This window comes from Numida meleagris, chromosome 4 (genome assembly GCF_002078875.1).
Source record: "Numida meleagris isolate 19003 breed g44 Domestic line chromosome 4, NumMel1.0, whole genome shotgun sequence".
Lineage (NCBI taxonomy): Eukaryota > Metazoa > Chordata > Aves > Galliformes > Numididae > Numida > Numida meleagris.
Genome location: NC_034412.1, coordinates 62,273,407 through 62,284,577, shown reverse-complemented (window position 1 = coordinate 62,284,577; position 11,171 = coordinate 62,273,407). Strand labels below are relative to the sequence as shown.

General features: G+C 39.3%; 1 protein-coding gene across 5 annotated transcripts in view; it reads right to left on the bottom strand.

Moving 5' to 3' along the window:
- CAMK2D (calcium/calmodulin dependent protein kinase II delta) overlaps window positions 6,489–11,171 on the bottom strand; it is a 165,005-nt gene continuing 160,322 nt past the window's right edge. For 4 of the 5 annotated variants that reach the window (XM_021393523.1, XM_021393522.1, XM_021393519.1 and 1 more), the window contains 2 exons: window positions 9,048–9,097; window positions 6,489–8,534 (listed from right to left, as the gene is read on the bottom strand). In XM_021393523.1, the coding sequence (XP_021249198.1) occupies window positions 9,091–9,097 (7 nt within the window). In that variant the 3' untranslated portion in view covers window positions 6,489–8,534; window positions 9,048–9,090. The remainder of the gene's footprint in view (window positions 8,535–9,047; window positions 9,098–11,171) is intronic. The other variant, XM_021393521.1, reaches the window with a different exon arrangement.

Here is an 11,171-nt window from a genome sequence, read left to right as displayed (position 1 = left end):
CACCCATTCTTAAGAAAGGTATAAAAGATGACCCTGGGAACTACCAGCCTTTCAGTCTCATCTCTGCTCTGGGAAAGATCATGGATCCTCCTGTAAGATCCTCCTGGAAACTATGCTAAGGCACATGGAAGACAGGGAGGTGATATGGGAGAACTAGCTTCACCAAGGGCAAATCCTGCTTGACCAACCTAGTGGCCTTCTATGAAGGAGAAACTGCATCAATGAACAAAGGAAGAGGCACTAGTGTTATCTATCTGGAATTCAGCAATGCCTTTGATATGGTACCCCATAACAGCCTTCTCTCCAGATTTGAAAGATATGGATTTGATCTGTGGACTGTTCAGCAGACAAAGAATTGGCTGCAGGATCAAACCCAGAAAGTGGTGGTCAATGGGTCCATGTCTGGATGAAGATTGGTGATGAGTGGCGTCCCTCAGGAGTCCCCATACTCCTGGCACAGCCCTGCCAAAAAGGAGGTACTGGTGGATGGGAAGCTGGACATGAGCCATCAATGTGCCCTTGCAGCCCAGAAAACCAATTGCATCCTAGGCTGCATCAAAAGAAGTGTGGCCAGCAGGTCAAGGGAGGTGATCCTCCCCTGGTGAGGACTCACCTGGAGTACTGCGTCCAGATGTGGAGTCCTCAGAACAAGAGAGTCACGGACCTGTTGGAGCACGTCCACAGGAGGGCTACAAAAATGATCCAAGGAATGGAATACCTCTCCTATGAGGTCAGGCCGAAAGAGCTGGGGCTGTTAAGCCTGGGGAAGAGAAGGCTGCGAGGTGATCTGATTGTGGCCTTTCAATATCTAAAGGGGAGCTACAGGAAAGAAGGGGAGAGACTCCTGAGGAGGGTCTGTGGTGATAGGACAAGGCAAAATGGTTTCAAGCTTAAAGAGGATAGATTTAGGTTAGATCTAAGGAAAAAGTCTTTTACAGTGAGGGTGGTGAGGCACTGGAACAGGTTGCCCAGAGATGTGGTGGAAGTCTTGTCCCCAGGGACTTTCAGAGGCCAGGCTGGACCAGGCTCTGAGCAACCTGATCTAGCTGTGGATGTCCCAGCTCATTGCAAGGGAGCTGAACTAGATGACCTTTAAAGCTCCCTTCCAACTCTAAGGATTCTATGATTCCATATTCACAGAACGAATGCTGGTAAGGGAAAGTCTACTTAATGTGTACTTTGGGGATGTTTAGAAAAAACAGATGTGAGAAGCTAAGTAATGTTTTTGATCAAAATCACCAACAGGCAACAAGAGTTAACCTACTGGTAGGAATTAACAGTAACTTGGCTGTGATTACAGTAAGTAACTGAGGAAGGAGTTGCTCTATTCAAGAAACGTTTAGATATAGAGTTGGAAGACATAGTTTAGTGGGGTTGGTGGTGGTAGGTGGATGGTTGGACTAGGTGATCTTGTAGGTCTTTTCCAACCTAGCTAATTCTATGATTCTATGATTCTATTTTCATCATCTTTATATCAAGGCATGTAAATGTATACAGCCAGTTTGTTAAGTTGTTCACCTGTTCTGACTTTTGACCACAAACTAGTATACTGGTAGATATACTGCATTCAATTACTTCAGAAATAATGGCACATACATCTTCTCTAGTGGTAAAACTGGTTTAAGAATCCTACCCTTTCCCACCCAAAGCTTATTGTCCTCAGTTATGCTGATGCAACGTACTGTCCAAAAACCTTGCAAAAGTAGATCAGTATACTAACCATTATACTACATTATTCACTGTGTTAAAAGCCACTCCTTGAAAAAGCTGGCTTTTAACTGTGATGAAAAGTGTGAATAAGCATCTGGGGTGGGGAGAGGAGGCACCTTTTAAAATAGCATTGCCCCTGCTGGAAAAGGAGAAAAACAAGCATCAACACTTGAGTACAACACAATGATTCTTGTAGACTAGACCTTTGAAACAAAACAGGACTTGAGAATTTACGCACTTCCAACAAAGCAAAATGGCAGCCCATGAAGGGCATTCCAAGGAAAAGCTGCTCTGCTCCAGGTGGATGTGAAACTGCTCTGTCAGACAGCCCTTCTACCAGGAATTCATACACAGAGAAAAACAAATATAAAAAGCAACATCTCTTAGCACTTCTAGACAACTCTGGAAACTGAATCAGGAAGAGGGGCTACATTCAAATTTGTGATTGTAGAACAGCCACTTGTCTGTTACCCCTAACGATAGCAATGTCTACATTTCATGGTTTTTGAAATATTCAAGACAGAATAGCAGAATACCCATGCTCACCCATGTTAAAACCCTAACTCAGGCCAGGCACTAGATGTACGGATGCCTTTTTTGCCTGAGGAACCTAACCAAGTAAGCGAGCTGAGAACACGCTAAGCTCCTCATGTTCGTGAATCCCTGCTTCAGGGCAGTGAGAGGCAGAGGCATCACCTAGAAACCCCAGGGAGGCACAAGGAAATGTACAGTGAGAGAGTGAAAACTGGGTTCAAGACAGATTTTCTGACAATGGAAAGGAATACAGCTCAATTGCAACACAGTACAATGCTTAGCAAAATGAGCTTTTCTAAAGGAATGCTGTTATCGCAGGATATTGTGATAGGTCAGGGACAGGTGCATGAATCAGTTATCATAAGAAAGGGGGAGTTCTCAGGAAGGAGTGGAAGGACAGGCCTGCAGAGCAGAAGGACTCTCTTGACAGGTAAGGCAAAGGCTATGTCCCAGGGATATACTGAGCACCAAGCAAATACAAGATCTTCCCTTGTGTCTACTACTCCTTATATTGGGATTTTAATGAAGCTCAGTTCAGTCTCTTTCACTCAGGCTACAATTCACAGTTTCACCCATCACAGAAATGCTTCTTGCCCATTAATATCCTCTGTCGCTTTGCAGAAAACCACAGTGCAGACAATCAGCTGCCTCCTGCACCAGTCTCTGGTACTCCTGATGTTCTTGCTTATACTGTGAGCACTGTAAAGCTTTCAGCAGATCTTCCACCTAGCAAAGCATCCTGGGATTTGTTTGGGAATCCTGTCATACACTGTGGTTAAGGTAGTGGTTGCCAGGCTCAGAAAGTCACCATGGAATGCATATGTACCATCAAGACGTGAACATATGCATATGGGTACTATCACTAGCAGCTAAGGTAACATCAACAATGTCTACAAACAATCCAAGTCTGATCTCTGCAGTTGCTTTGTATGAGGATAACCCTCCAGAATAATTTCTGTGCAAAGGAGGCAAGAGCTCAGTGGACCATTAACATCTTCCTTCACAAATGTGTTAACACACTTATTTTTTCTTCACTGAGACTTTAAGCTCCTTAAATCTACTACCAGGTCCTGGAGCTGAATTCTTGGTTTTGTTCCTCTGCTTACCATCTCTCCACAGCAACAGTTTCATATGATGTTTGAGTTAGTGCCTTGGTGTAGCACCAGAGGTGTGTGCCTTGGAGTAATCCCTTCTCCCTTAGCGTTTTTCACTTTTGTCTAGGTACCAACATTCAGCGGTAACTCTGCTTATAAAATGAGCCATCAGGCACAGGAACATGGGCTCTTACCTCCACTATCTTGCTGGTAGCTTGCTAGCATGGTCCCTTGACTACATGTCTTACTTAGCGATCTGTGACTGCCAGTAGCTTGGTCCTAGGCAGCTGTCTTCTCAGAGAGCCAACCCTGAATGCCTGAGAAGGGTGGGAAAAGGAGTGGTGAAAGAGTGGAATGGTCTCTTCCTTCCCAGCTCAGGGTTATTTTGTTTACCATGAATTCTCTCAGAGCAGTGAGCAGTTTACTGCAACTTCGCTCCCCTCTCCTGCTGCACTGGCTTTCTAGGACACAGGGGAAATATCCAATATTGATTAGGGAACTTGGTGATGCACAGTGCTGTATTTTCTCACCTGAACTGAGGCAGTGTCTTTCTGCTATAGGTCAAGTTCAGGGAACAGCAGAAATAAGACCAAGGCCCTGATAGCCTTTCTCGGCCATGAGCTGCATCAGATTCATGGTAAATTCTGCAACTTAATGCAACTTTTCAGAGGATATTCTGTGGATACAGAACTCTTACAGTTTTAATCTCCTAGGCAAGAGAACTTGTTCCAGCCATTTGCTACACTAAACAGTCTAACTCTGTTAGCTAACTAGATGGCATTATGATCAAAAAGGGAGCCAAATTCCCAGTTAGTTCACAAGACGGCCCAGTGCCATAAGTGGGTTCTGGCAACACCTTTAAAAAAAGAATACAACATTTGTGTAAATCAGGATATATTGCTCTCCCATCTTCTCAACTTGTAAACCCTGTTTTCTATCAATGTCTTTTTTTGCATTGGTTCTTTTCCCCTCACACTGTGATTAATTGTTCTCCTCTTCCCCAAACTTACTATTTGCAGTGCCTTTTGCCTAGGTTCAGAGCCTGTACAGGAGTATGCTAGAAATAAGCAGCCTCATGCTGCTGCTCTGGAGCAGACGGGCACGCAGAATTGCAGTGTTCTCCCCACTTTACATGCACGCTATCTTGGAAGCAGATCCTGAAACATTCCCACTTGTTCTACTCTCATGGATATCTGTGTAAGAGAGGGAAGGAAGAGAGGAAAGGCTTCTGGTTTGCTGTACGCAGGATTCCTGTCATAATAGGTATAGACAGCCCTCAGTATAGACAAGTATCCCCTCTCATGGACATCAAAAGCTCCTTAACAGGCATGACAGGCCTCCGCCACAGTGACTATCTTTACAGGGACCAGACATTCAGCAGCTGGACTTTGCAGCACCGGACTTTTAACCCACTGCACCCTTTCTAAGTTTCATCCACTGTTTCCTCTCCCCGTATTTTACCAATAATTTGTTAGGAAGAAAGAAGTCAAGTCTCCTTAAGCAATTTGGATCAATTATCCAGCTGAAAATAGCTATTTTTCAGACTAATGGTCTTTTCTTAAGTTGAGTTACATACAAAATAGGACCCCAAAGAGTTATATAATTAAATTAAATTAAACTACAAGCACACATTCCAAGGAGAGGATACATTACAAAACATTAATAACACACTGAAGAAATGGTTAAGTCAATCTCTGGAACAATGAGCTCTGGGTTTCATTTATGACGAGAAGACAAATGTTTATTTTCTTAACTGTGACCTGAGAGCCCATTTTCAGAAATTTGAATCTATGTGATTCTTCCAGGTAAGTGTATAGTGTATACTCAAGACCAAGCAAATGGGCATTTTCAACCTCTGAAATATTGTGCAGACCTACTCACATTAAAAAAGGCAAATGCAAGAAACCATTGAGTTCCTTTCTGTTCAGAACAAACAGCATCTTCTTTTGCCTTCCTAAGTAGAAAACATTGTTTAAAAAGCCACCAGGAGGCAGCATATTAAAACTCTTGTGCTATGGGATGTCCAAAACAACATAACAATCACTTCTCCCCAAGTCGTCACCCTGACATTTAGCAAATATATTCCCTCCACCCCTCTCCTAGTCATTATGCTTTACACACTTTCTTCTATCTACATACCTGAAATTAGTAGCAATTCCACTGCTGTAGAACATCTTACTGCAAGCACAGTTAAAATGGAAGTCAAACTGATTTCTGGAACAGCAGTTAGTGCAAAAAATGAGTAAACAAAGTTGGTAGAAGTGATACAACAAAATTTAAAACCATCCAGTCGACACCATTTATACTTCCTCCAAGGTTTACTGAAACATTCCAAACCTCTGAGGTCTCCCATAACTGTTTTCTTTTTGTTTACAGATACATAGCAAAATGCCACCAATAAGGAAGCACTGCAATTTTGACTACACAATTTTCAGTACACAATACTCTTGTGCACCTTCAGGAGGCAGTGCTTCTGGATCACTGTCACATTGAAGCCACTGCCATAATTCTGGCTCCCAGTTATGCCACCCTAGGCACAGAGCCAGAGAAATGATCCAGCTCTATGTTTCATGACCCAGGAAAGCTGAAAGTTGTGTCCTTTCTTCCACCCCTTCAGTCTCTCCTTTCTGCTGGTAGAAAAGGGCTGTTTTCAGTTGTGGCTCAGCACAGGATTAAAGAGCCTAAAAATCACAATAGGCATATATGAGAACTTTTAAACTAGTATATTATTTGAAACCCTACTTATTCATGGAATTTACTGCATTTTTAAGTCCTGCAATCGTAGACATACAGTAACTACTCTTTTATGGCACCTTGTGTTAGGAGCTAAGCATAAAAAGGAGACAGAAAGTTACAGAAAGATGTAAATTATCTCAAACACTTCTAACCATGGATCTACAAGTACAAAGTACAGGTAAAATCTATCAACAAATCATTCTATAAACAGTGTATAACTGGGTCCTCAGAAAAGATAGCTAAAAACAACTAATCAAAAGACAAATCACAAAAGTAAACATTTGTATTTTCAAATGGCAATTCTGGCTTCTACGAGACCACATCCTTGTTTCCGACTTCTTCATTCAAACAGACACTCCACATTTTCCAGTGCAAAACCACAATTAATTGTGAAATCAATCCACAAGCACAATGTCAGCAGAAATCACAAATTTATTAATTCTTAAATATATCAATCATTTACCATTATGGCAAGAAATATGTACACTGTATCCATGGTAAACTGCAGTGTTTCAAAATGACAGAAGTGTATAATTCAGTTGTGGTGGAGAGAACAAATCACAATTTCCTCACATCTTGTTGTGGAAGACAAATTCGATCTACAGTAATACGTCAACACCACATGCTATGTTAGAAGTATATAAAAAAAAACACCCTATAACTAATTTGTTAATTTTAAATACAGTTATGCCACTTATAGCCGCTTCACAAAAAAAAAAAAAAAAAAAAAGAAAAAAAAAAGGTAAAGAAATTAATGAGAAAAATGAGGCCATTATTCTTTTTCACAGATCCCATTGGCAGGTTAATATGGCTCAACACATTTATTGTAGATGCTTATTTTAAATATATACTGTTTAAAATCATGTAATAATTATCAGAGAAGCTTAAATCCATCTACCGTACATCCACTAGCAACAACATCAAAATGTTTAAGAACTGCTTTTGATTAGTAACAACACAGAAAGGTGGAATTATACAAATTAGGAAGCCTTCCCATTTTATAAACTTCAGGCTGCCAAGTTGTAAAGTTTTCACTGCTAAAAAGAACACTGAGATATCATGCACTATACAGCGCTGCAGAAAACAGTTAGCCCTGTTGGTAATAAAATAATTAACAAATGAAAAAGAAAGAACCAATCCCTGCATTCTTCTATTAAAATGGAAGGGAATAAACCTAAATCCTTGCAAGGATGTACTCTCACAGCTGTGAAAGGGAAGCAAAAACAGTCCCTTTGTTCTGAACCGACACTGAGAGCATTTCCTGCACAATGTACAGACATTTGCAGCCAGGGATAAAGAGCCAAAACAAGCTAGTAATGCCACAGAGATTGTTGTCCTTGATATTGTATGCTGCCTGATGATTTTCATAAACCAAGAACAGATTGAGGGGCAAGAGGAAAGAGAAACAAATCTGTGGAAAACTATTACAGCCCTGCTAGAAAACTGGTGAAGATATAATACATTTCCAGAGAAACAACAACAACATTGGAAAGTAAACAAACTCTTCATACTAAGCTTTTAAGGCCTAATACTTCTAGAGTATATTAACCACCGAAGTGGTCTACAGCTTAAACAAAAATGTAAAATGTTTTAAAGACTCCTTAATAACTTTACAGTGCACTCTAAAAGTGATAAAAATCTATTTTTTAGATCTCTTTAGAATCTCTTTTAAAATGAAACCTGCCTCTCAACTGTCACTTAGTTCCTTACGGTTTTTAATTCTGCTTAATTATCCAATATAAATTTTCATTTAGTATAGTAAGAAAGCAAAGGTAAAAACTTCAAAGAAAAAAAAGAAAAATGCTGACTAGCCAGAATATTGACAGTTAACTCTGAAGTAATCAAGCCAGCAAATTACGAGATTTTTCCAGTTGACATATACTAAGACGACTTCAGCTGGTACAAAGCCAAGATATTATCACTTCCCCATTTATCAGTGATTTTGTCCATCTACAAGATATAATAAAAATCTGTTTTTCAGCAACAGAGCTGCCAGCAGAAATCCTAACCAAACTCCTATCAGAATGAAAGCAAAATGCAGGGACTCAAGGGAAAAGGAGTCAAAAAACAGTTCTTAAAAAGAGAGGGTAAAATGTATTTTTTGTTTCTTTTTTTTTTTATAAATAGGATAGTTTTTGAAGTTGGCTGTCAAAATTTGGCATAAATGGAGAAAGGATGACAAATGTATCCTGTACATACTGCTGTACATGAACCGTATTATTTTTTGTCTTTTATGCCTTGCTATTTTCTATTTGCTTGGAACATCACCTTCATTGAAATGTTAACAGTGTACAGATGGAACACACAGCAAAATGGTGCATCACAAATGTGTTACATGAAGAACCTTCACAACTTCATGCACTCAGAAACATTCATGAAGAGAACGGGATGGCCAAGATGGTAATAAACCAGGTGCGTTGGGTACAGATAATACAAGAGCGGCACCGCTGATATTTTTAGCTAGGAGGAAGGAGAAAAAAAAAGATTGCCATTATTGAAGTATCATTGTCACCAGGTAACAATACATGCTCAAGTGCTAGCCACTTCTTTTTAAATAAGATCTTCTACAGATCATTCAACACAGTACTGTGAGGAAAATTAGACAAAGGAAATAAAAGCCCCAAACGCTCAAGCAAAGCATTATTTATTTTTCAAACCACTTTACAGACATTTTCAATCTTTACAACATGCCAGAGAGGGCGCTAAAATAAAAATTAATCACCTCCTCAAAGGAGGGAGGGCAAAATTCAAATACAAGTCACTCTTCCAGTTAAACGTACTTCCTTAGCATGTACATTACAGTCATTGCAAGAGTGAGATTCTCACACAAAAAAATTGAACTGAGTAACAAGGAAGAGTCAGATTCCATTTACATGCAAGACATGCTAGAGGAATACGCAAAGAAAAAATCAAAGAAAGGGAAAATGTAAGAAAGTAGTTAACTAACTGAGTTCATAGTATCTTTTGTATTACCGTAGCATCTAGGGGCCGAAGTCATGACTGGGATCCCACTGTGCTAGGCACTGTACAAACACAGAATAAAGTCTTTACTCAAGTTTCTTGCTGTTTGGTATGTAACTTAGGAAAGTATAAGAAATTGTAAGATGTGAAAAAGCGAGTGAATATAGACCTGGGAATCACAGGTATTAATTAAGGTTTGGGAGTCACTTGCAGGTCTAATAGCTTTTAACTGTCTAAACCATGTATGTCCACTCTTTGTGCACATGCAGACACAGTTCTGCAGAAATACACTAGCACAAATTCTTAAGAAAACTGAATACAGAGAAAGATATCCTACCACCAGGCATATCACTTAAATAGAGAGAAACAATGTGCAAGAGAGAAACTAAGATTTGCCTGGTCTGTCTCACAGCAAAAACTACAAATAAAATTCATACGTAAACTAAACATATTTTTATGTTCATATTCTTCTCTAAATCAATTATCTGGCACTAAGAAATATCTCCATACACCTATTGCTACCAGACAGATCAATTCTGTCCTTAGATTTATGCACTCATTACTGCAGTCCTGAAAACAAATAAGCTAATCTGCTCAAAGTAACTGATTTGACATAACATAGGATACCATGTTTGCAAAAGCAGATAATAGATGTAATTAACGGCCTTTGCAAGTTTGCTACTGTTCATCAGACAGTATGAGTAAGATTTTTTCTATTATTATTATTATTTAAATGCCATTACTAATTACTGATATTTATATATTTATATACTTATTGGTAATAAACAAACAGTTGTAGACTCCATAAATTTCAAATACAAGAAAAGAAAACCTGGATAATCTGGAATGAATTAAATTTGAATTTCTTCCATAATTTACCAAAAAAATGGAGTTGCTGTTCTGACTGGAAAATGTAAATATTAAGTCCAAAATGATCTAAAAGACAGCCAGGATTGTTTATAGATGGTGAGTTCTGACACAGTGCTATGTGCAAATCTGTTACATAAATTTGAGAAGATGGAGTTCAGAGGAAGAATACAAATGAAAATAACTAAAAGAAAAATGACAGTACTTGGGCTGGAAGGGGACCTATCAGCGTAGAGGAGTCTCAGTCAATGACCTGAGCACAAACAACAGGACTGACTTCCTTTAGGACATTTACACAAAGGTGAAAGGCATTATAAATAGAGAAGAAAACAGGAGCACCTTATGAGTAGACCAAATGATCTTGAAGACTGAGTAATCCAGAAACAGTGTATTTAATAAAAGGAAGTACAAAGCTGCATACTCAGCAAGTTTCCTTACAGTTGCTGGTTGGAAATGACAGTTGAGGATAAATAAATGGCTGTCTTAGACAATCTGCCATAGAAATGTCAAGACTCAAAAAAAAAAAAAAAAAAAAAAAAAAGGCTCAGCTTCTTCTGCAGCATTTCTTCTCAGCAGTCCCATAATCCTTATTCTTCTCAGACAGCATGAGCAGACATTAAGAACTGACAGTACATGAGTCTGAAATTCTGTCACAGCTTCTGTGAGGAGCATCTCAGATCTGTATGTACAACTGTATTCCCCTGAGATCTGCATTCTGCAGACTTTTGGCAGCCAGATGCACTGTGCATGCTCATTATATTCCGAGAAACTAGCACTAGTGAGTGTTCGCAGGAACAGCACGTCACAGGACACAGCAGCCTACCTTCTGTGATCACACAAGCTACATGCTATGTGAACTAGTACTGAGACTCCTATTACAACATTATACCTCAAACAGAAGAAGCTGCAGTATATCTCTACAAAGCATTACTGGAAATATTTCCGCATGAATTGTTGGACAAATTCCATAATCTTCCAAAGAAATAGTAATAGGATGGCTATTTTGTTGTCTTCTGGTTTTAGCGTCTAAGAATAAGTGTCATAAATTACCTTGTTCTTTATGCTTAGGTTAGGAAAGCTTTTCCTTTTTTAAAAAAGAAAAAGATACTTTCCTCCTAATCCTCAACCATCTCAAAAACAGAATAACAACAACAAAAAAGATGAAATAATTCCCTACTCCAATTCTATACAGAAGTCTGCAATAGACACTGTCCAGGATGCTCTGGGACAGTTGAACCTGCCTCACTTATGTTTTCTGGCTCTACGTAT